This window comes from Meriones unguiculatus, chromosome 10 (assembly GCF_030254825.1).
Source record: "Meriones unguiculatus strain TT.TT164.6M chromosome 10, Bangor_MerUng_6.1, whole genome shotgun sequence".
Taxonomy (NCBI): Eukaryota; Metazoa; Chordata; class Mammalia; order Rodentia; family Muridae; genus Meriones; species Meriones unguiculatus.
Genome location: NC_083358.1, coordinates 68,383,455 through 68,409,652, shown reverse-complemented (window position 1 = coordinate 68,409,652; position 26,198 = coordinate 68,383,455). Strand labels below are relative to the sequence as shown.

General features: G+C 41.3%; 1 protein-coding gene across 1 annotated transcript in view; it reads right to left on the bottom strand.

Moving 5' to 3' along the window:
* The window catches only part of Mttp (microsomal triglyceride transfer protein), a 42,677-nt gene extending 16,894 nt beyond the window's left edge, over positions 1–25,783 (bottom strand). Inside the window, exons 1-11 of the mRNA XM_060392651.1 lie at positions 25,481–25,783; positions 19,800–19,987; positions 18,540–18,683; positions 12,861–12,968; positions 11,160–11,276; positions 10,758–10,897; positions 9,933–10,083; positions 8,857–9,014; positions 7,148–7,316; positions 6,347–6,454; positions 853–1,065 (exon numbers count right to left, since the gene is read on the bottom strand). Coding sequence (XP_060248634.1) covers positions 853–1,065; positions 6,347–6,454; positions 7,148–7,316; positions 8,857–9,014; positions 9,933–10,083; positions 10,758–10,897; positions 11,160–11,276; positions 12,861–12,968; positions 18,540–18,683; positions 19,800–19,987; positions 25,481–25,541 — 1,557 coding nt within the window. The 5' untranslated portion in view covers positions 25,542–25,783. The remainder of the gene's footprint in view (positions 1–852; positions 1,066–6,346; positions 6,455–7,147; positions 7,317–8,856; positions 9,015–9,932; positions 10,084–10,757; positions 10,898–11,159; positions 11,277–12,860; positions 12,969–18,539; positions 18,684–19,799; positions 19,988–25,480) is intronic.
* Between the last annotated feature and the right edge of the window lie 415 nt (positions 25,784–26,198).

Genomic DNA, 26,198 nt, shown 5'->3' with positions numbered 1-26,198 from the left:
GGCCATGGAAGCCTTGCCCTCGGGAGGAAAGAATACAGGTTTCATGGGACTACACTATTTCCCTTCAAGAGTTGGTTTCTGGAAGGGATTACACCAGTCTTGAATCTCAAGTCTACATGTACTGTGCCATTTTCTTAGTTCTCCTTGCCTCTTGTCTTTTCCTACCTCATCACATCTTGCCTTTGCTCTCAGACTTGTAGGAGTTAAATAACCCACCCAAGAATAGACAACTGAGAAAAGACCACTGAGAATTTATAGCTGGGTTGGTCTTTCTCAAAACCCTCCATCTCATGCTTCATAGCCAACTACCTTCTTACAAAAAGGGGTAGGAGGACACTAGGCTGCAAAGTGCAGAGATCATCCCAAGTGGCAAACACCCTCACAGAAAGATCACATTTGAAACACTCTCTGCTTTAACCAAATCATAATGTAGGTGACTTCCAGGACATGATACGTGAGCAGGTGAAGTCACATACGTCAACCAGCAGAAAACGTGACCAACGTTTTGAAATGTACAAAAGTAAAGATATTTCTAAAGAATTTGTTTCTTAGCACCACATTTTAGCCAGCTGAGCTACCTGGCCAGCTACTAGAATTTGTTTCTTAAAATAAGAAAATGTGATTTAATATATATATATATATATATATATATATATGTTTTGGGATATAGGTTATACCTGTTCAAAATGTGAGGCTGATTGGAATTAGCCTCCAATACAACTTAGAATTATTTCTAAGCAAGAGAGCTTGACTGTTCTGAGTAAAAGCCCAACCAAAGCAGAGTTGTTTGAGTGTAGATAGCATTGTTTTACCAGAAATGTTTTTTTTCTCCCTCCTTCTGTTAATTTTTACCTCATCTGTGATGAAGGAGACGTCATATCTCTGGAGAACCGTGGTAGCCAGGTGGCTGATGGGCCCTTCTCCAGACTCAGCGTACTTCAGAAGCAGAGGGATGCCCTCAGGTAGCAGGGCATTTTTCAGGGCCAGCAGGTACATTTTGGTATCCTCTTTTTTCTCTGGTTTTTCAAGTCCTCCCAGGATCAGCTTCTTAGCTTCAACCACTGCCTAAAACACCACACACCTCAGACAAATGTCCAACTGCAACACTCAGACAAGAAAGCAACATCGACATTGACTTGCTTTGGCTGTCAAGTAAAATTTACGAAGGCACTGAGCCTTCTCAAATGTGTGCTTCTGTGTTCTGGAAAGGCAGAGCACAGTTAATAGGGCATTTAGTCTTTAACACGCTCTGAATGCAGAAGGGTAATTCCAGATGAAGCTCGGTGTTCTATGTGGAGAGCGTTTCCTCAGCGGCTCACACAAAAGGCAACTGTGGTTCCATATTCCCATTTAATACTACAGCATCTGTAGGAATTGCCTTCTGGACTTCCTGGTGATACCATGATCATGGGTGCTTGGGATCCTCAGATAAAATAAGACAGTATTTGCTTGTCCAAGTGTCCTGCTTACTTGAGTAATCTCTAGATTATTTGTTGTCTTCAATATAATGTGACTGGTGGGCAAATGGCGTGCCGTGCTGACTACATCATCATTGCACATGCTATTTTCAACCCAGGCCTCATTAGAGAATCCACATATGCTGGTATCTTTGTATTTGATAAACAGACAAGGAACTCTTTGAGAGTGGTGTGATATCCTACGCATCTTTATATTAAAGGATTGGCATCATGCCTAGTAAATTCAGTGTTCACTAAATAATGATGACTGGCTCTTTTATGTGTGGGGTTTGTCTTCAGACACAATATTTAACACAGAAATGGATCAAATAAATCAGCTGTTTAGTAATTATTGAAACTGGAAATGTAGGGATTTGTCATTCTCAGATGTCTTAGATGTAATACTAAATTCAAAACTGATAGTCATTTTCAATATCCTTGTTTTAATAGTCCTTTGTTGCATGCTTACAATGAATTTTATCTGTAGCCTGCTCTCTGTGGGACCATTTGGTCTCAAGAATGATCCTCCATGTTGGGCTTTTGCTTGTTTGTTGGGTTGGCTGGTCTTTCCAGCCAAGGTTTCTATGTATAATAATCATGGATGTCCTGGACTTGCTTTGCAGCCCAGGCTGGCCTTGAAGTCATAGATCTGTCTGCCTCTGCCTCCCAAGTTCTGGGATTAAAGGTGTGTGCCACCACCTCCTGGCTCCATATTGTTTTTAATAACAAATATTTAGAAGAAAAATATGACACAGTGATGTCTTTCTGTAGAAAATTATTAGCTGACTGCTAGCTCAAAATCATTATGGGGAGAAAAGAGTCTGTATATATTCAGCATTTTTATCTTGTAGAATAGAAAAACAGGCTTTTTAATAGATATTACTAGACTGAACCCACTTGGGGTTTCCATATTAATTATGCTTACAAATAAAGTTTGTTTGTTTGTTTGTTTGTTTAATGGAACAGATGAGAGATTTGATAGGCTGCTCAGGCAAGCAAAAAGCTTTAAGCAAATGTGACGCAAAATTCTAGGGGACCAGCAGCATGTAAATTCATATCAACAAAACTCACACTTGAAGGTTGCACCCATCACAGAAAAGGTTCCAGTCAGGGAGGAAGTTGTAGAGTTCCATAACTTCTAAGGACAAGAATTATTCTATACATATCAATCAAAAGATAGAAAGAAGATCATTCGATTGTGCAGAGGGTTTGGTCATCGAACCCCTTACAGTCAGAACTATAGACACATACACACCCAAGTAACAGAACATCTTCACACATAAAAGGGCCAGTTAGAAATCTGAAAGAAGAAAGACTGCAACCCAAGAAACAGATAGGACTTTACAGGCCATTTAGACAAAGTCAGTGAGGAAACACCTGACTTGAACTCCCCTTGGGGCACAATGGATCCAAGTCATGTGCTGAACATCACACTCAATACCTACAAAGTAGACAAAAAAAATGTGCAGACTACATCATCTATTAGGCTACACTATAACTTTGGGGGTTTTGCTGTTGTTGTTTGGGGCCATTTTTGAGACAGGGTCTCACTATGTAGCCTTGGCTGGCCTGGAGCTCACTATACGGAGCAGGCTGTCCTTGCGCTCTCAGAGATCAGTGTCCCTCTGCCTCCCAGCGCTGAGATTAAAAGCAACACTACATCTGGCACACTGCTTTTTAACAATTTAAGAAGGCTGAAACCATATCTAATATTTTTCAGCCACAATTATGTAAAACTAGAAATCAAGTAACAGAGAGAAATGCAGAAAACGTGACAAATGTGTGGAGATTAAATAATATTCCCCTGAACAACTTGGGTCAAAGAATTTTAAATACATCTTAGGTTAATAAAAAAGGAAACACAGCATACTTTATGGTTGCTGTAAAGACAGCCCTAAAAACACAGCTTATAGCAGTAATTACTGACATCAAAAAGTGTCTCCAATAAGTAGCATATTATATTTCAAATAACTTTTAGGTACAAACTAAACTCAAAATTAGCATAAGGAAGAAAATAACAAAAACCAGAAATAAATGAAGTAGAAAATAATTTAAAAAAATCAATGAAAACGAAATTGTGAGTTTTTAAAAAACATAATCAAAATTAACAGACCTTGTGCTAAAATAAGAAAAAAAGATAAAAGACTCAAGTAGGCAAAATGAGAACTGAAAGATGAGAAGTTATCGCTGATAAGGCAAACACAAAAGTCCTCAGAGTCAGCTGTGAGGAGTATGGGGCACACAGACTACACAGCTTAGGGAGACAGCCCACAGCAGAGCCAAAGACCCTAACAGAAGACTAGGAACAAATTTCCCTGCTGAACATAGACCTGAAACTTCTCAACAAAGAACAGCATCGGGGAGAAAGAGGGATGGGTCGGCAGTGAAAAGCACTCGATGCTCTTCCAGAGGAACATGGTTTGGTCCTCAGCTGACAACCACTGGTAGCTCCGGCTCCGGGGTTTCTCCTGCCATTCACAGGCACCAGAAACAAATGCAATGTAATTACATACATGCAGGCAAAGCACTCATACACATGAAATCAATAAATCCTTTTAACTCGGCAAGAGTACACTAGAATACCAACATACACATTCTGCACGGTTGAATGAGATTTATCCCTGTGACGAATGCAGTCAGGGTTTTGCAAATGCAAATGAACAAATGTAGCTGACCATCTGAGCAGCTATATGGCCGTGTAGAAGAGACATCAGACGAAATGCTGCTGTCTATTCTGATAACTCCCAACAAACTGGGTGCAGAAGGAATGTCGCTCATGACCATCCCATAGGTGATGAACTCATAATTCACGAACACACTGCACACTGAAAAGCTGAGGGTGTCTCCAGGACCAGGAGCAAGAAAAGAACGCTTAGTGGGCACCGCTATTCACCGTCGCTGTGGAAGTCCTAGCCGGAACGATTAGCCAGAAGATAGAAATAAAAGCTATTGAAGAGGAAAAGAAATACGTGAGCTCACTTGTTTCGTTGCCAGATAACTTTAGACATAGGAAAGTCTACAGACCCCACTATCTCACTATTGGAGCTGATAAATAAGTTTGGTCAAGTTGCAGGACACAATGTCAACCAACAAAATCAGTAGTATTTCCAGACATTAACGATGTACTATCTGAAAAGGAGGTTAATAAAACAGATCTTTTTAGAATAGCATCAAAAATACTTAGAGTATACTCCAGGACATGAGACACTGCGTACTGGACACGAGAAAATAGTGATGGAAACAAGTGGAAACAGCACTAATAGGTAAAATGATATCCCATGGTTATGGGTTGGAAGAATCAATATTGTTAAATGTATATGTGATCCAAAGTCACCTGCAGATTCAATGCAATCCACATAAACATACCAGATATCTTCAGAGAACTAAAAAAAAAAAAAGTTTTAAAATCTGTACAGAATAAAAAAAGATACTGAATTGCCAAAACAACTGAGCAAAAAGATCAAAGCTGGAGGCATCCCATTTTAAAATACAGTACCAAGCTGCAGTCATAAAAATGGCATGTTGTTGGCACAAATTTATAGTAACAACAGCCCATGGAATCAGCCTGGGATAAATAAGCCCACACAGCAATGGCCAAAGGCTTTTAAAGAAAAATGTCAAGAACATACAATGGGGTAAAGATAGTGTCTTCAATAATGGCTATGGGAATATGTACATTCCCATACAAAAGAATGAAGGTGGACCCTTTCCTAACTCCTCTGCAAGAAAGAGCTCAAATCAATCAAGTTATTTAAAGTTGAGACCTGAAACTGCAAAATATCTAGAAGGAAACAGATTCCTCACAGAGGCCCCCAAGACATGGAGGGAAAGAGAGCAAAAATAGACTAAAGGAAGTGCCTCAGATTAAAGACCTGCGCAGCAAAGGGTTGAAGAGTAGAGACAGCAGAGAGACTAGAAGATACTATTTGGAAATCATATGGTGCAGTTGCTTTGGAAAAATGGGACTACCCATTATACAGCAGCCACATCTGAGAATTTGCCCACAGAAAATTCAGTCAGTATGATGAAGAAACAGCTACACGACCGTGCTCACTATACTTCTATTCACGATGGCTGTGAATTTGGTATGCACACACAGTGGAATGTGATTCAGTCTTTAAAAAGGAAGAAATTCTATCGCTTGTTAAATGGATAGATCCGGAGGACATCGTGCTAAGTGAAATAGGCCAGGCACAGAGAACCTAATACCCTGGAGGTGCAAGGCAGAGGAGGATAGACTGGAAGTGGAGAGATGCTGGTCACACAGCTCCAGTGAAACATGAGGCCATACAGCATAGCAACTACAGTTAATAATACTGTATTGTTGTATTTCAAAATTCCTTGAATACATTTTAAATCTCTTTATTCTAAGGAGACAATATGTTTTGGAGGTTATGGATATGCTAATCACCCAATTTGATGATTGCACAATGCATTCATGTATCAAGGATCACATTTACCTCACGAACACATTCATTCATATGTATGCATATGTGTATACATACATATAGGTGCATAATTTGTCAAAGACAAATAAAGACAAAGGCAAAATATGCGTGAGTGCATAAATGGAGGACTCTCAGCAAACTTGTGTTAGGAGGAAGACTGATGGGTGATCTGCTCTGTAGAGTGTTTGTTGACCACAGTCTATGCGGTGGGCATCATTTAAGCAACGGGCATTGAAAAGCAAAGATTCATCACTGTGTGGAGCTTACATTCCAGCGAGAGACAGAAATAAACAAGAAAGCTAAGCTAAACTGTAAAGTGTGTGAGATGGGAACGATGGCTAGGCAAAAAAGACAAGCGGAGTTGAGAGGTGGGGAGTGTAGGCGACATGGCATACCCCTTGGGGGTCCAGGCAGCAGCAGACATGAGACTCTGGCACTTACTTTGAGCTTGCAGCCTTCGTTCTGACACAGCTTCCGGACAAGGGCTCCAATGATGATCATAACTGACTCCCTGATGTCGTTGCTTGCGAAGGAACCTTTGAACTTACTCTGTGGACAAACAGGGATCAAATAAGTCATCAGGACACTTCCTCATTCCAAAGGGACACTTTCCAGTGAGTAAAATAGTCAACATCTGGGGAAATTATTTTACATTTCTAGACAACCAACTCAGAATTTTGTTCGTGAGGCACCTAGAAACGTGTTGTCTGGTTTTGCATCAAGGATTACTAGAATGCCCAATCCCAGATGATCTTGCTCTCAGTCTGTGAACCCTTCAGGGTTCAGGGATTTGATTATTCAGGTTAGTCTAGGATCCCCCCAAAAAGTCTGTGATATTCTTTATATGAAGCAGGGACATCAAAGTGTATGTAGAAACAGCAAGAAGATTTTTTAAGTCAAAGTAATTTTATCTGCTTATTGAAGCATCGTATAGACTCTCCGCTCTGATGTTTTGTCCTTTGTCACATGATAAAATAGGAGCCTGTAATCTCTAGGTTGTCAGAAAGTATAGGTTGTGCTGGTCACTAGGTTTGCAAAGAACCTCAGTGAGAAGGTTTGCTGAGCTGTTGGTGATTAATATGTAGAATAGAAGCCAGCAGCCCGCCTCCCCCACCCCCTACCCCCACATGTGAACGCTAGGAGGGCTCTCCCTCTGGTTGGATCCACTTTTAACACCTGCTTAACATTTAAAAGGTTTTTGTTTTCACTACTTTCACTATTTTCCCAGTGTCCCCTACTTACAAGGAGGGCACGAAGGAGTTCCTCATCGGGGTGGGAGGCGAATCCACAGGCATACAGGAACCTCTCCTGGAGAATGATACTGCTGTCGCTTTTGAAATCTAAAAAGTCTAGGATGGCTTCCAATGCATCTGGAGTCTGAGCAGAGGTGACGGCATCCACAAGCTGAGGTCTGTAAAACAAGCGTCACCTCAGGCATCAGTGCTTATAGCGCTCAGGACATTACTCCAGATCTCTGCCGCCCATAGCTACTCAGTAACTTGAACTTCCTGAAGAAGTACATTTTTCCTTTAAACAAAAAATATGAATATTCTCAAAATACCTCTTCATTCTACTTAAATGATTCCTTAATTCTCTTTCTTTTTCTTAGAACGTTTAAATTATTACTCTATACTAGCCCCAAAAATACAATTTGAAGATCTTTAAGTTACAATTAGATAAATAAAATCATAAACTATGCTGAAAATATTTCCTAATTAATACATAAACTATAAAGTCCAAATTTCAACACTTTTGTCTAATAAGCTTTGCAAACATAAACACTTCTCAAATAATTTTTTCAAATGCCTAGTTTAATTAAAGTACATTATTGATAGAAAATGATGATAACTATTTTAAATTCATATGTAAGGTAGAATTTTTTTCCCTTGAAAAATAAAAAAGACATCATGGTAGTTCTATTTTATCCACAACAAATATGTTATTGTCTTCCATGGAAAGATTCTAGTTAAAAACTAGTCATGAAAAACATCATTGGTTCGTTGAGTCTGGGTATGATAAAATTTTTAACTGCATTTTCATGCTAATGAACATATGTATCTAAATACCATGCTCACAGTTGTCTCACTCCTGTTATCTCAGCAGGAAGGAGGCTGAGGCAGGAGGATCAACCCAGGTTCAAGGCCAGCCCGGGCTACATAGTAAGTTTCAGGATAGCTTGGGCTACAGAGTAAAACCTTGTCTCAAAATACACCAAACAGACAAAATCAATTAATAGCTTTAGAATACAGTTTCACAGAGGGAAGCAACCCTCATCCCAGGGCATGATAAACCCAAGCCTGTACTAATTTAGACTCATGGACACAAAATAATAGTATGAGAATCAGTGTGAAAACTTGCTACTGCATTTCAGGCCCAGTGAGCATTGCATTTCTGACCTGTGGCACAGCTGTTAGACAGAAAATGCAGGCCAGAAGAGCCACCGGTATGGAGGTAGGACAGGAGACTGGAAAGGAGTCCTTCTCACTTAATAAGAGAGATTGCTCGTGGTTTAGGGCACTGCTGCTCTTGCAGAAGAACCTAGTTCTATTCCAGCACCCATGTAGCAGCTCACAACCACCTGTGACTCCAGTTCCAGGGGATCCAATATCCTCTTTTGACCTCCAAAGACAGAAGATATGCAGCAAAGCATTTGTACACATAAAGCAAACCTATCTAAAAATAATTAAAAGAGGGGCCTGGAGAGATGGCTCAGAGGTTAAGAACACTGGCTGATGTTCCAAAGGTCCTGAGTTCAATTCCCAGCAACTACATGGTGACTCACAACCATCTATAATGAGATATGGTGCACTCTTCTGGCCTGCAGGCCTACATGCTGACAGAAGACTGCATGCATAATTAATAAGTAAATCTTTTAAGAAAATTAAAAGACAGTAACAGTGTGAAACTCTCTGCCTGGCAGATAGATGGCCCTGAGCAACAGTGTGGCTTACAGGACGTCTTTCTTCTCCGCCTTCAGGATCTGGAGGATCTCTTCTCTTCTGGAAGTCCTGAGGTGCTGAATGAAGGCCAGGAAGCTCCGGACAGCCTCGGCTTTGGACAGGTTGTCAGGCTCCAGGTGCTTTCTGATAGACTGCCAGTGCTCCGCCAGCTGCGAACACAGCCACAGGTGCCATTGTCTTAATCCAGAGCTCCCAGTTTACCAAAGCTGCTGCTCTCCACAGAGATGCAGAGATGCTCATCGCATACACTTTGTGAAGCTAGAATCAAGTAGGGCAGCCTGCTTCCCCTGGGGGCCTTGGCTCTTCAGTACCATCACCCTCTGCTTGTGCAGGACCTAAGACAATAGCCAACTGATGTTTGGATGTGTAGGTCCACCTATGACTGGGTTGTGATAACTGCACCCGAGGCCAGGCTTGGAAAACACCAGTGGAAGTGTGCAGAATTTTCACCAACAGCAGGGGATGTGGTATTTGGGAAGGGCGAAGAGAGATCTGTTTTCTGACTTACTTGAACCTCACTGCAAATCACATTTTCAAACAGTCCGAGCTCCCTGCTCTCCTTATGGTATTGCTTGTGTGAAATCCAATACCATGCTGTTGCTGGGATCTAAGAGCTTGGATCTATGCTAATGGGTAGTATTGAGAAAAGGGCAGTATTCTCACACACTACGGTTATTGTACAATGGTTTTGAAAATAAGAATAATTCTAATCAGTGGCACCTTTCAGCTTTGAAACAAGCCAAATAACTTCGCTTCCCTCCTTCAGTACTTTTATTTTCAGAACTCATTGTATAGAGTGCTAAATTGTACCGGTGACCGTTAACTCTGTGGTAAATCACCATGCTGTCTGTTTGAGAATGGCTGATCCCTTTACAGAATTAGTAGATACGTTTGCTGTGGAGAGAAAGAAAGGAAGGAAAGAAGAAAGGGAGGGAGGAGGAAAGAAAGAGAGAGAAGAAAAAAAGGAAGGAATGAACGAAGACAGAAAGAAAGAGAGAGAGGAAAAGAAAGAGAAAGAGAGTGAGCGATTCCAATCTAGCTAGCTAGTGTGGCGCTTGCGCACTTACAGAGGGGCAGCCTTTACAGGCGCGCTGGAGATCACGTCCCACAATAGGAACGGCCGTGTACTTCGAATCAACCGCTTTAATTACTCCAGCAACTTGCTTCCCAGGTATCAGCCTTGGGCCTGCTTCAGTCGTCTTCAGCTCCAGTTTCTGCCTGTGCAACACCAAACCGGAACAGCACACTTTAAGAACTGGTGTGTGTGTGAGAGAGAAAAGGATACTAAAGTTTCAATTCTTTCAGAAAGCACAAAACCAACTAACATCCTCCGGTCCATTTACCCTCAAGCTGCGGCCCTTCGAGGGATACCTTAAACCCCAACATTATGCATTTTCTGGTGCTATTTTATTCAAAGGTTTAGAAGTTTGAGTCTAGATTTTCAAAATATCATGCCAGACAATACAAGGAAGAAAAACTGCCTGGATGCCGAGCAAGACATGGGATGCTAGCCCTCTTGAGTTCAGACCAGCTTCCTGAGGGTCACGTTCAAGGCAAATACGTGTCGCCTGTTAACCAAGTCAGTCAGCAAAGCTCATGTTCCAAGAGTTGGTCTTAGTGGTGGTTTCTTTTCTGACATACTCTCCTAGAATGTTGTCTCCCTGTCATCAAAATACAGGCAATCCTGAAACTAGTACCTCCTAGGGGTCCTCCAGTGTGTGTGAAAGATGAACAAGTTGTACCTGATGCTCACAAGGATTTCAGTCTAAATGAAGAAGGTCTGTGCGCGACACACACACACCTATTTACAAGTCAGATACACTAATGTATAAAAGAAAAGGTTGACTCTAGCAATATTTTGAAGGAAAACAAGACTTGAAGCATTGTCTTACTTCGACACCATTTTTCCTGCGATGGTTTGTAGGAAGTTCAAGGAGAAAGTCCTCGTCTCTTCTGCAAACACAGCTGTGACAAAGCTGTCCTCTATCTTGTAGGTGGTGACAGATGTGGCTTTTGAACTGACGCCCAGCACCTGTGCAAGTAAACAGGAAGTAGAAAGTAGATTATCCTGAAATCATGTAATTGAATCAAATAGCGGCTGTCTATCAGTTTGCGGGAGAGTGCCTCTTTTACACCATCACCCATCACCCACACACAGCCACCACACATTTAAATGTCTGCTGTTTTGGCCTGTGTGAAAATACAAGCTAAACTAAAAATAACAAATGTTGCCGCTTTGCTGCCTTTTCTGTTATTTGAAATTGCTACAAAATGTCCTTATCCGGTAGGCATACCTGATTTGCCGTTGTAAATCCAGATCTCTCGATTTTGCATGTATCCAGGGCCTTAATTTTGACCACTTTGTCGTGCTGAGCCTGGTAGGTCACTTTGCAATCCCCAGAGATGTCTACCTGGAACAGAAAGCAAGATCATAATGCTTGGGGTGCCATGTGGGCCATCTGCATTCTCATGGAAAGGTGCTTGAACCCTAGGTTTCCTGTTATGCCATTAAGAACCCCACCCAACCCCAGGATGACAAAAAAAAAAAGACAGAACCATTTGAAGGCTCTTACAGGATGCTGATTCTCACTGTCTTTGGTTAAGTCTTAAAACTCCTTTTCAGTTGTCCCAAGAATCGTGGAATGTTTTTAAAGGCTGTATAAAGATGGTATGTGTGATTTTTAAGTGAGGAAATTTTTGAAATTTGTAATTCTTGAAACTCACGGGATTAACTACATTCATTTTCATTCATATAAGAATTTGAGTTTAGACAAAAACATCCCAAAATAGACTCTGTTTGGCTCCTCTGAGCCTTCCCCTTAGGCCTGGAGCCAGCACCATGCCTGCTGCTATTTTAGCAAGCTAGCCACATTCCGTTGGCCTAACCCTGCCATCACATTTTCTCATGGGCAGGGTGAGTTAAGACCAGGAAAACTGGTGTCCAGCTTGACTCAAGAGTGATAACTGAGATCCCCTGAGTTCTCTAAGTCATTTCTCTTTCCTCACTGAGTCAGGGGACTTGGGTTGAGCAGTGATTCTGCATACCAACAGTACATTCCAAATACCGGAGATTATTCAAACACAGCTGCCCAGCTCCTTGCTTATCTACGAGTTCAGCTTCCCTAGGAAAATTCTGGGGAATATACCAACATGCTTCTCACAACACAGCAGGACAGAGACACCTAACAACCATTGGGTCCCCAAAGTTTTCTGCATATCTAACAATTTATCCAAAGTTCCTTTCACGTAACTGATTAATTCTGTATTGAAGCAATAATTTCATATGTAAATGAACTCTGACTATTCAGTTCAAGCCATCTTTCCTAAAACAACACAGCAGTTATAATTTCCTGTGGCATTTCAATAGGCAGAAATGCTTGTAAATGTTTTTGATGTGCCTATTAACAAATAAGAGGCTGGTTGATGTATCTACTGACCTGCTTGTTTATTTTGTAGTGCTGGAGTTTGAATTGGGCCTCCTACATGCTCAAAGAACTCCCTACTGCTGACCCATACCCCCAGCCATCTTTATATTTTATTTTATTATTGCTGGGGAGGTATGTGTGTATTGTGTATGTGTGTGTGGTAAATGCATGTGTGACTACCTGTGTGTATGTGTGTATGCATCCATATGCATACATGTATGTCATAAAGGACATAGAGTGTTTTCCTCCATCACATACTGCCTTGCTCAGGCTCTCTCACTGACCCCGAAGCTCACCAACTCGGTCAGCACGGCTGGCCAGTGAACTCTCAGAATTCACCCGCCTCTGCCCTGTAGTACTGGCAACACAAGTGGCCACATCCAGCTCTTATAAGGGTGGTGGAGATCTGGCGGGTTTCACTGTTACCCAGGCTGCCTTAAAGTTACGTATGGCCCAGGCAGGCCTTCGCTGGAAATAGGGCCTGGGTTTCCTCGTAGCTGAGACTGCAGATGAGCCCCCCTCCCCCTTCACCAAGATGCTCACTGCATTCTTAGAACTGTCACTAAATACCTCGTTGGTGGTTCCAGAGCTCAGCTGCATCTGGAATAAGCTAGCCAAGCCTCTCTTGAGGTTCTCTATGCCCACAGGCTCATTTTCATACGAGTAGAACTCTTTGACCTAAAGGGGAAAAGAGAAATACAAATGAAGCAATGGTACATTGTTTATCAAATTTGGTTAAATAAGTGGCCAGAGAGACCAGATTCTCACCCCTACTGATAGTGTGAGGGATTATTCTGTTAGTACAAGGCTGTGATTTCTTTCTTGTGAAAGGAAGCAGGTTTCTAAGAAGCTAGATCATCAGAAAATGGGACTTAGGAGCCAAAAATGAAGGCTCTAAGCATCATGAGGGCCAAAGTGTTTCCAGAGCATTGATACTGCTTTGGGTAGAAGGGCGTTTAGAGGTCGAAGGACTAGAGGGTGCTTCTACCGTACAGCCTGCCCATAGCCACTGCTTACGGTTCACATCAGAAAGAAGATAGAGGAAGAGGTTGAGATGAGGTGAATGTGATTTGGCAAGAATAAGAGTGGCTTGGCTTTGTTTTATCCTTGACATTTACATTATATTTATATTTTATTATTTGAATGAGTCAGACCATCTGTAAGAAACAACACAAAATATGGAGAAGTTTTTAGAGGGCAGCCTATTGTTTTCACCTTGTATTGACTTTAAATATATCACATGGTTCAGAAGCAAGGAACAGATATGCCTTTCCTCTAAAAATTACCATGTTCTACAGAAGCTGTGTAAGAGCATTTCTGCCCCTACCCTCAACCCCCAATGCTTTCCTATTTTCAAAAAAGAAGGAAAGAAAGGAAGAAAGAAAGAAAGAAAGAAAGAAAGAAAGGAAGGAAGGAAGGAAGGAAGGAAGGAAGGAAGGAAGGCATTTCAAACAAAAGAAAGAAAGAATTTCAAACAAAATAGAGAACTCACTAGGCTCTGTGGTGCACACTTGTAATGCCAGCACTCAGGGAGGCAGAGGCAGGTGGATTCGCTGTGAGTTCGAGGCCAGCCTGGTCTACAAAGCGAGTCCAGGACAGCCAAGTCTATGCAGAGAAACCCTGTCTCAGGAAAAACAAACAAAAACAAAAAACAAAAAACAACCTCAGTAATGGGATGATTTTAATTAATACTAATCTGAATAATTCAGCCTACCTAAAAAGTTCTCATGTCTTCAGAGACAATATTGTGCCTGAATTAACCACGCAGGTGTCTCAAATTTCTATTTTTACTTCCTAGACATGTTTTGCCTAGCCAGGTTTTCTGGATACTGTATCTGTGTTCAGTTTTAGTCACTACACTGCATAATCCTTAAGGACTAGAACAGCGTTGTCTGTGCTGGTTAAAAGGGACCTGAGCCGGTGACTTCACTGTCTAAAACTCCAGGAAACATCTTCTCGAACAAATCACTGGCTGTTTCTCAGAGCTGACCTCTATACTAGCAAATGGATTTTCTTCTGTTAGCACTAACAGTATGGTTTCCAGTGCAAATGCCTGGGGGAAGAATATGTCTGGATTTCATGGCTCCAGGAGTCTTATAACTAGAGTTCTGCATGCATGTGTATCCATGGAAAGTGACATTTTTTGGTCAGAGTCTTAAATGCTTCAGGAGGCATTAAATGGGGAAGCTAATGCACTATCTCATTAGCTCCTATGTCCCTAGCCCACAAAGAGTTCTTAGAGTTCTGGCTGTGTCGCAGGAGACACATGGCTTGGATTAAGTCTACAAATCAGGTCACACACTGTTCTTTCACTGATCACCTCTGTGACGTCCATCTGGCTGCCTCAGCACTTAAAGAAAACGATGCTACAGCATTATTTTTTCCCCAAGTAAGTAAATCTGAAAAGCATAAACTCTGAGACACAACCAAAAAGTTTTAATTTTTTTCTATTGATATTTACTGTTTTCCTACAACTAGAAAAGTGAACAAGCCTTTTGTTTTGTTTTGTTTCCTTTGTATGGCTGCAACTTCAGAAGCTAAAACTGTTCGTTTTTAAAGCAGGCCCATCTGACCCCAAGTGAAGCTGACATTCTGACCTATATCCGTCAACCGTGAAAATGACTTAACAATGATAATATTAATAAACTAGAACTTTGAAGTTTGACCCAGGTGACTGTCACAGCAGTAATCTTAAATTCACTATTTTGCAAGAGGAGCTGAGTATGTTTTATGGTGTTCGGGCCATAAAACTGATAACTTCATTTAGCTCTGAAATGAGTTCTAAATACCCACGTGCTCAAGCCTCTGATCTGAATCCACAGTCAACAGAGTTTCCAGAGAAGAGCAAGCTGAGTTTTCTACACAAGGAACTCAGAGTGAGGTTAGGCAGGCTGCCAGCAAGGAGCATCCAGATCACGCGGTCAAACCTAGAGCCATTTTTTGGGGGGTGGGGTGGGAACTATATTTTCCCTAGGAACAAAATGCCCTCTTAATTTACGGACACAATAACAGAAGGCAAATTTACATCCATTGCCTAAACAACATGAATAAGTCAGATTGATCCTGGCAAACAGGGATTCACCATTTCATCTTTGGTATTTATTTAAGACAGAGCGTAGTTAACAAGTGCTGTCTTGAGACAGAAGCAAGGGAAGACATGGGTGAAGAAGAACTTGGAAGCTTCCAAGGTGATGTTGACAGGTACCACACACAGCTCCTTTGCCAGATTTACATAGCAGAGCCACACCAGGAAAAAATGCAAAATAAGAGGCAAATTTCATCAACAGAGAGAAGCAAAAGCAGGTGTGGAGCCTGGAAGCTGTCTGGTTGGCTGGATTAGCTTTTCAGACTCTGTGTTATGACTAAAGTTAATTCAGTGTTAATGAACTTAACAGGTAACCGCCTCGTTCCCAGCTTACTTATCCCGTGCACACAAAGTCAGATCATGCCCAAGCACTTACATATGGGCAATGAATGACTGTGTGGAAGAGAAAATACACAACGAATATGTATCTAGGTATTTCCTTAGGTTCTTTCACAATGTAAATACGGGAGCTTTAAATGGGGAGAGGAGAAAGGGGGTGCTCTAGAAGAACAAAGATTCTCCTGAAATCCCCTAAATTTTATGTAGACTTTAATTTTGGCTTAGAATAGAAAATGTCCTCCAAAAAAAAAAGTTCATCAACAGTTCTCTGCCTTCACAGTTTCTCTTCTTGTACTCTGAAATGACAATGACCTTTCCAACAGTGATGTGGCCGGAAATTCCCTTTGGCTTCTTCTTAGTCTACAGGGTCGAGCCTTTTCCGAGTACTTTATTGTACAATTGAGAGATATAGAATGATGCACTTTAACCTGTGGCTACAGCAAATCGTCACAGAGCACAGCTCCCGCTGGGCTGGCACATTGGTGTCACCGAAATAGTGATGTGGCAGCTTCCTCCAGCCTTTGAACAGTGAGGGCACCCAGTTCTTTGTGTGTGTGTGTGTGTGTGTCAGTGTAACAAGACTTTGTACTCAGCTTTCTGCAAAGACACTGTAAAATGATAGGCTGTGGTTAAGATCATAAATGCAATTAATATTTAATGCACTCAAGAAGTTTGCCACTTTGGAGGGCCAGAGAAGAAAACGACTGTTTTGTGTTAATAAAGTTGAGCCATATGCAAATCAAGCACGTGAATTCATGTGGTAAAAAGAAAAAATAAATGAAATTAAAAAAACCTCCAAGTCAGCCCAGAAGGGTTTGCAATGAGAGAGAGGACAGTGGAAGAGAGAAGCTTAGAGTACAGACTTTGCTTCAAGTGCCAACTTCAGGACCTACCAGTTCTGTGCTCTTTGGAAATTTTCTTAACTTCTCAGGACTCTAGTTCCTCAGACATCACAGAAGGATGATAATAACCCAGCAGGCGCCTCCTAGGTGTGTGACTAACACAGGAGACAGTGTTCAGTGTCTTCTGATAGAGCTCAGTGCTGTAAGCATCGAGTTCCCCTTTCTTATCACTGACCAAATCACAGGCCTCATGGCTTACTTAGCCTCACATAAACTGTTGTGTTCATCCCTTTGCTTTGCATTCATTGAATTTTCACTATAAGCAAGTGGCCCGATGCTCTGAGAGAAAGATGTAATGGCAGCCCATGAGAAACTCGCTGCTATGGAGTGCAAGGTGACAACTTCTTCAGTAGAAATGATCTCAAGGGGCTGTGGGCTTGGGGGATGGGAGGAAAGCTTCATGGGCACACCAGTCAGCACAAGGCGGAGGTACTCTGGGAAAGGTGCAGAGAGTGGAGGGGCTGGACTGTAGAGAGGATTGGGCCTTTTCTCAGCTGAAAGCTGTAAATTAGAAATGGATATAGATGGTAAAAGGAAAACAGGAAGAACCATGAGTGGGCTGCCAAGTATCAGGAGTGTTGTGAAGTCAAATGCTTGCTTCCTGCTGACTAGGAGGGTCAGAAAAGAAAGACGGACATGTGAGCAAGGCTCGAATCACGTAGTTACTGGAGTGGTGGAGAAAGACGAAGGCATTCTGAGAGACTGGGGTTCGCATTTTCTATGATGCCTGCCTGCAGTTCTTCTTTCAGGACTTCATAACATAAAAATGTGCATACTGTTTGCAGTAAAGGTTTCTGATGTTTTTTACATTCGAGTACTTCTCTTCGTTATTTTGAGTGTAGAAAGTTAAACTTTAACCTGGGAGTGGTGTCAGGAGCCTTTAATCCCAACACTTGGGGAGGCAGAGGCAGGCAGATCTCTGTCAATTTGAGGCTAGCCTGGTCTACAGAGTGAGTCCAGGACAGCCAAGGCTACACAGAGAAACCCTGTCTCAACAAACCAAAAAATAAAATAAAATAAAATAAAATAAAATAAAATAAAATAAAGAGAGAGAGAGAGAGAGAGAGAAAGAAAGAAACAAACAAAGAAAGGAAGAAAAAAGAGAAAAGAAAGAAGAACTTTGGAGACATGCAAAGCAAAAACTAACTTTCCCATTTGTTTTTCTCTCATGACAGAACTTGAGCTCCCATCTTCTCAATGTGAGTAAAATTTCAGCAATTTTCCTAAAACAGAATGTGGTATGCCTAATAATTAACTGATCAAAATTCTCAGTTTCAACATATTAAGACCATGACATGGGTTGGGTTTAAATCATAAAACTTTTGAAAGCTTATAGAATTTCATTGCCAGGCTTCTAGGTAGATATTAAAATATTCATTCATCATTTTGCTCTGTGTAATGCTTTTTTCAAGTCAGATTTATAAAGAATATCTAAATATTTTGAAAGCTGCCCTGTCTTCAACATGATACAGCAAAACATTAGTTTCGTACTTTGCCCAGACAGATATCCTCACAAATGAATACTGTTTTTCTAGGCTCTAACCTTCCATTCTAATCTGCCTATTTTCCTGAACTTATGTGAGCATGCTGTGATTATTATGCTAGCTCTGAAACCCTTCCTAATTTAATATTAATAAGAGATGCACTTTAGAAAAGTGTTTCTCACATAAGCCAATGTGCCATTCTATTACAAAGAGTTTAATGAAAGAGAGAGAGACACACACAGAGAGAGAAGCTGGATAGGAAATAGAATTCAGGACATGATTTTATTTACTTTGGAGACATTTAGTCAGTAGCCTTTGCCCCTCGGTTCTTGAGAGGATTCCACTGAAAATAAAGGCAGCAGCAATATGACTCCCTCAGAGCACCGCCTGCTGAAGGGACCAGACTAGGAAGCAGGGAAGACAACCCCAGAGCCTTTACCTTTCCATGGACTAGATGAAGAAGCATGGGTCTCTGCAGAGCCTGCAGGTTGTCCTTGCCTAGGATCTTAGCTTCAGTTTTGCCTTTGAAGATGCTCTTCTCTCCTCTCTGTTGATTCACATTGTCAACGTTGACAGCTGTTATCTAAGGTCAATGAAATAAAACTATGAGAAAAAATTCCCACGTCTGCTCTCTTGAAAAATAAAGTGGTAAAGGAGCCCACTAAGCTACAGAGCCTTACCATGTCATTTCCTTTAAAAGAATTTAATGTTGGATAGTTTAACTAGTCAAAAATGAAGATACTTGACTCCGTCATCTCGAGTTATATCTGTGGCTTGAATTTGGCTTTTCTGTGTCACTGTCACTTTTGTCACTTGTTTTGAACAGTTGCTATCTGCCTCATCCTTTCCTTGTCTGTGGTGTGTCTGCAAGGATTCCTGCCCATCCTGCATCCTTGTGTTTTTTTAAAATGAAAGATGAGCATTACAGAATAAGGATGTAGGCACTGTTTTCTGCAGGAAAGCTTGCTGTTAGTGATAAGTGACTCAGAGTGGATTGTGATGTTTTGATCCAGCTTTGAAAATACAATGACCACTAGAGACATCCAAAGAAACAGCAAGGGATTGGCAACTAGGTTGCAATAAACCACACTATAAAGAACAGCCAAAGCTATTTGTTGCAAGCACTTGGTCCAGTGTATCAGGTCCCATAACCAGCAGAAGAAAAACTAACTTCAAAAGGAATCCATTGCTGTCAGGTTCTTGGAAAGTAGAATCACAATGTTTCAACATTAGAAAAAGTCTCACAAATCTAAACCATCATGGCTGATCAAATACTGCCATTCTATAAAGAACTTGGTTCCTTCTAGAAGAGGCTCTGTCCCTCATTAGTAATTCCACCTGTTAAATAAGGCCTCTTCTAACATATCTCTATTTCACTCTCCGTGGTTCCTTGCACGGCATGCATTGCAAATCCCTTCCACGCAGAACTTTTTGAACGGACTCCAATACAATGTCCCTTTCATATTAAGATGAGATAAAGAACTGGAGATCAGACTCCAGCTACTCAGCAGCATGGAGCCAGTATCTCCTAACAGCCTGCTCCAATAATTTGCCAAATACTCACTAGTGATCAGCAGCAACTTTTGTGAAAGATAACGAACCAAGTTTAACCAAGAGTACAAAACAAGTGCATCTGGGTGATTCTGACATCTAATCTCAGTGTGGTCTTGTGTGTTTCACTTTGGTAGAAAGTGCCCACCGTGACTTGGATCAGCTGGTCATCGTCCCCGTCAGGATTCCGCCACAGTAACACAACGTCCACGTCACATGAGATCCTGTAGCCCACGCTGTCTTCCGGTTTCCCTTTGCCCCCATTAAGAAACACTTCAGTGGAGTATGTGAGCTTGTAGAGCCGCTCGTTATTTAACGAGAGACCAGTTGTGTGACCTGCATTAAAGGAAGGACACTGGTCAAGTTCTAATTGTCAGGCACCTGTCAGGCCAGAGAACATACCGTCTCACCACCATTGCATTCTTCCAGCTCACTGGGGCTGATGGAGCTTAGAAGCACCTCCTGAACCGAAGATGGTATGCTTCTCCATCTACTAAAATCAGTGGCTCACAAACCACAAAGCCTAAGTGAACTGATGAACATACAAACAAGCTTCCATTACAGAAAACACTGTTTCTGTAAATTATCCCTGTCATCCCTGTCTATCCCTATATTGCCCTGATTGGACAGCAATTCAGTTCTAGAGTAACAGTCAGGTTGCTTTCAGTCACGTGACTCTAAGTTCAAGCAAAGGTCTTGACCAGATTTGTTTTACAAATTGAGTAACAGCATTGGTAATTAACATTTAAAGTTGTATGTGTATGGGTGCCTTCCTGTATGTACACCATAAGCACGCAGTACCCAAAGAGGCCAGAAGAGGTCATTGGATTTCCTGGAACCCGAGCTACATTCCGGTGTGAGCTGCTATGTGGGTACAGGTCTTCCGGAAGAGCAACAGGTTCTTTTACCCAAACCACACATCTATCTTTACCATAATTAATATGTTTTTAATTCCAACAGCTGGGTGTCAAAAAGTGTTAGTCATCTGAAAGAGTTCTTCCGTTTGCATACTTGCTGCATTTAAAGAATGTCTTTTCGTTGTAGTTTTCTCTACAAGCTTAATTAGGAAACTTGTCCAAAGAACATTTCAGTGGTGGTTGTGCTGGTTCATTCTTGTAATCCTGGAGCTTTGAAGACTGAGACAGGAAGATGCCTGTGAGTTTGAGGGTAGCCTGGGCAGCCTGGACTACATGGTGAGTTTCATGCCGACATAGGGTACAGTGTGAGACCATGTTTCAAAAATAAATTAATTAACTAATTAATTAATTAAAAGCACATGCCCAGGTATGTTATTTTGTCATAATATTTTAAAGAAAATTGGAACATTTTAGAGACTCCTATAAATAAGTTTAAATTGATTGTTCCTGAAAAAAAGACAGTTACATAAAATCTTTACATGGGATTTAATTTGATATTTAATATCAAATAGTATACAGGTCTGTATTGGGTACCCCCCCAAAAAAAACAAAAAACAAACAATAACAACAACAACATAAGCACAGAGGAGAAGTTCACAGAGTTTCCAATTCATTTTAACTCACTCCCACGACACTCAAAGGTGTAGGTTCAAATTTTTCTCAGACACAGAAAGTTTTTGATCACCAAAGCCAGTGTGTATATTTTCTGTGTATCGCTCATTGGATGTAGTCAAGAAGGATTCGGTATGGATACTCTTCCTTGGGGTTACTGGGGTTGCTTTGTTAGTTAATTCTAACGGGAGGTCACAAATTACTTTCTCCTTAAGTATGTACGTATCCAGATGTTAGTGGTGCATGATTTAATCCCAGCACTTGGGAAGCAGAGGCAAGTAGATTTGAGTTTGAGGCCAGCTTGGTCTACATCAGATACTGCCCATCCATGCCATGCAATAACTATATAGTCTCCAGGAAAAAGAGAGAGAGAGAGAGAGACCAAAACATGTTGCCTCAAGATTACGTGTGATGACAGTCAGAAAAATCTAATAAATTCAACCTTGTTCTGTTGTTATTTATTTGTCTCTTTTGAGACAGGGTCTCACTATGTAGCCCAGGCTGGCCTGGAACTTTTCTTTCTCTTGCCTTTTGCTGCAGTTGCTTGGATTACAATTTTGCACCCCCACATGTGGTGCTGCATGGGCATTACTGCTCTTCGTTAGATGAGGAAATGGAAGGACATAAAGATTGCAGTTTGCCTAGGGTTACTCAGGTAATTAACAATAGTGACATGACGGGTACAATAGCCATCTGGCTCTAAAGATCCTGCTCTCTTACCACACGCCTCTAAAATTGCAGATCTACTTTTCTTTAATTCCTAGGAAAGGAGACAGGACTTTACTCTTTCCTTCAACAAGGATGTGCGGAGAAACTCCTAGGACATGGGCAGTTTTCTAGAGTCAACAGTCATGCCAATGAGCGAGGAGACACAATCTCTACCCTTACGGAATTAACATTACGTATGAGGAAATACCATAGGATGCCATGCATGCTAATGGAGACAGGTCTGCTAGAAAAGGGGTTGGGTGGACCTCTGTGTGGCAAGGGCAGCTTTAGGCTGGCCACATGTACCTCTACAGCAAGAGTCATGCTCTTCTCTTCCCACTCCGATTCTCACAAAGAGCAGCAAGCACAAAGGCCCCAAAGAGGGCTTATGCAGACTTAACTAAGTGAGCAACACAGCAGAAGAAGGTGGGGTTAAATAAGTGCCTCTGGGCACCAGGGAGACTAACGGGACAAGTCCATAGGCTTAGAGTTTGACTCTGTGAGACAGGAAGCTGAAAGAAGTTTTTTGACCCAGTTCTAGGTTCCATGCTCTGACAAAGGTTCAAAAGGAGGGCAAGAGATTCAATAGGAACACAGAAGAGGCAGGTGACAGATGAGTAAGGGCTGGCAAAGCACTAAATAAATAAATAAATAAATAAATAAATAAATAAAGCATCAGACACCAAGTTGGCCAAGCCTGAGGCATGAGATGTAGAAGGAAGATGTCAAGAAGACCTTGAATGGGACACAGTCTATAACTCTGTCAACCTTTTCTTCCTCCACCTCATTTGCATTTTAACTGGTTGCTCTGCAGCAGTTCAAACACTAGTTTGTGGCCAGGAAGGAAATCTTGGCCAGAAAGACTTTTTTTTTTTTTAATTCTTAGTGACATCTATCAAATTCCATATAGGGCACAAAAGTACTGTGTGCTGTCTTATCTAATCCTGACAGCAATTTTGAAAGGTAAGCAGTACGGGAGAGCTGACAAAGGCTGACTCCAAGTTCAACCCCTACACAGTGCAGACTTTGAAGTTTAGGTTTTATGAAACCTGAGTTTATGGACATGAAGGTGCCTTCTGATGAAAGTCATGATGGAAAATGTATAGGTGGGAGTACTTCTTAAAGTCCAAAGCTTTCAAAACTATTGTGCTGATGTTTTCTTTCTTTTACTTTCCCAGTAACAAGGAGCAAACGACAGATGAGCGCCTGACTGTGCTGGGAAGGTGAAGCCCAGAGCAGGAACGGCTCTGCTCTCCCATCGCTTCTCTCCCTCTTTCACCAGGCCGCAAGGGTCTGACCTTTTCATCAAAGTTTAAGATGGTCCAAATAACTGGCCTGTGCTCCAGTGTTACTTGCCACCCTTCCTCTGGTAGTTCTCTGTTCATGTTGTCCAGGGCTCCGGCAACACTGGGCATCCAATATATCATTGACTTAAAGTTTGAGATTCGGAAGGGAGAACGTAAGACAGAAGGAGGGATGGGTGCAGAGGTAGCGGGTGATGACTGCCAATGGACTTAGACTGAGGGTGGGTCAGGCACCGAGTGAAGACTGGAAGTGAAGAAGCCAATAGGAAGTACAATAGCTGACAAAGCAAATAGAAAGTAAAAGCCCAACATGAACAAAACCCAAGTCAGTACTGGGGACAGATCCACTCTCAGCAGGCGCACCTGTAACAGGTGGGGACTCCCTGAGCCTTTGAAGTTCGTGCTCCATAAATCTGACTGCCCTCCACACCACCTTCATCCTAAGGAAGGTAGAGTCGTCTCGAGTCATTTGCCGGTTACATATCAATCATTCTGAGGGCAGAGAAGCTACAGGGGTCCCCTAATCCCAAAGGACATTGCATGTACACGGAGGGAATTAAGCCCTATATTGTATGTTTGTTATATTTAGCATAAGAGAGTCTTTGAAATAAAATGGAATGGAGAAACTCCTGTGAAGAAGCATAATCCCTAGGCCTCTCACTTCCCTGGGCCCCTTGCAAGTCTTTGGAGGAGGGTCCTAGCAACCTGTACTCATTCCTTATCTTCCCTCAGTAACCTTTGTAAGCATAAGGTATTTTTGTAATGTTTTCTCAAAGACGGCCTCTCAATTGCACAAGCCTTGGGTTCTGAAAACTCTAAATTTGTCATGGGGCTTGTACACAACAAACTGTCATGTTCTAAGTCACCTTTCTCCCATGCGCTGGTGGCGTGCCTGCATGCTGCTGAGGTGTGTGTGCGCGCGTGTGTGTGTGTGTGTGTGTGTGTGTGTGTGTGTGTGCATTTGCTACTTTTTAGTTTACAGAATGGGAATCAAGCAAGAAGCTACAGCAACTACTATATCTCCATTATTTTTTCTTCAAAATAATCATGGTATTGGGTTCTATATTATACTGTTTACATCGTATTAGAGAAACAATAAAACACTGTCTTACATGCTTTACAAGATTTTTTTTCCACCTATGTAAGGGTTGTTTCTTTTACACTAATGATTTTTGAAGGTACTGAAAATATTCCATCTAGTTTAAAAACATATTTGCTCTGGTGAAATAATTGAATTACAGCCCTCTGTATCATGTTGTAGTCCTTTTTCAAGTAGAAACTTCAGACACACGCACACACATCTTGAGACAAACTTCATTCTATGATCACAAGCCACAGATTTAACAAGTCTGTGTGTAATTATTTTATCAATCGCTCAGGATACATAGTACTAAAAGTTGGCCTCTACTATGACAGAATGCCCTTAGATCATTGGTTTGAACAGTATAACTTTTTATGAACTATAAAAGATGACATCTTTATACAAGGTAACAATCCAAAACCCAAACTTGTTTATAAACTGGTGGATAGATTTCAAATTAGTACATTCTACATACCACTTTGAAACCATTCCTCGTGAGATGCTTTTTCTTTTGTATTTTTTCTTACATTATTTTTAAAGTAATTTTCGTCTTAAAACAGAAACTGTTGGCTAGTAATACATATTTTAAGATGTCTTATTTTTTAAATCCATATTATATAGCTTTATTTCCTTTAATTCACTGACTTGGATTATTCTACTTCTTTTGAAAGCCAACAGAATTCCATACATGTTTTACCATTTCATTCATAATTCTTTGGCAATCAAATCCCCCTCCCCCCCTTTTTTTTTCTTTTTTAAGTCTGATTCTTCTTGGTATTTCATTGCTAAGCAACTAGAAGAAAATTTCAGGACTGGGTTTTTGTGTTCTTTTTTTTTTTTTTAATCCTATTTTACAATTCAAATGAATTCTGTGTGTCCATCAGCAGCAGGTAACAATAGCTCACATTTGTTTTCCAGGAGTAAGAAACCGAAGCTAGAGACACTGCTCTGGGGAATGGTGGGCTGAAATGGAAAGGGACCCCGTTTCTGTATGAGACAGCCAGAAATTAAAATTTTGTTTTCATTTCCACTTAGTTGTCTCCCACCCCCACCCCCAGATATTCCAGTCTTATTCCAACTTTTAAAAATTGTGTAGTTAGGAACTCTTTCAACACCCACATACATAGTAAGGGTTGAGGGAGAGGGAAAGAGAGAGAGCGAAGGGGAGACTGAGATTCAAGTTTAGGAAGCGGCAACATAAACTTACCTTTAACAGAAGCAGAATACGAGGAGAAGAAGCAGAGGAAAAGAACGGCAAGCAGGATCATGCTGCCTGGCTACCCTCTGCCACATCCAGTTCCCAGGAGTCACTGAGAAGTGGACTCTTCTGGTGGCAGCCAGCAAGGAAGTGACCCTCCTCAGAAGCTGCGACAACAGTGTTTATCTATAGGGGAAAGGTCAGATTCCAAACTCCAAAATCAGGACCTAAGTTCATGGAAGGGCTCACTATTAATGATTAAACGTAGGTGGGCTATAGTTTTTAGTCTCTCACTTCTAAGACATTTGTTTCGTTCATGAAGGAAAATCAAGGAAGTTTTCATCTTGGAATCCAAACTAAACCAGTCCACAGTGTTACAAATGCAGAAGGCACTGGGTAGGGGTGGGTGGAGGGTAGGGGAGGGTATATGACCAAAAAAAAAAAAAAAAAATCACTTGTTGTAATACTTTTCTGCTCAAGTTGATAATTATTATCAAGCTGGAATAGTTCCCTAATTTATATTTAAAAAAGTGGTGAGGTCCAATTAGTACCAAACACATTGAAACTGACTGAGCCCGAATACATCTTCTATGGTTAGTTTTGAATGTCTATACTAGTCATCAGAGGATGAGTCCCAATTCTCACCACTTGCAGCCAAATATTATTTAGGAGAGCTCTTTAAGGTGAATGCCCTTGTGTAGCTCAGGCTCAGGCCTCAGCAGCTGAC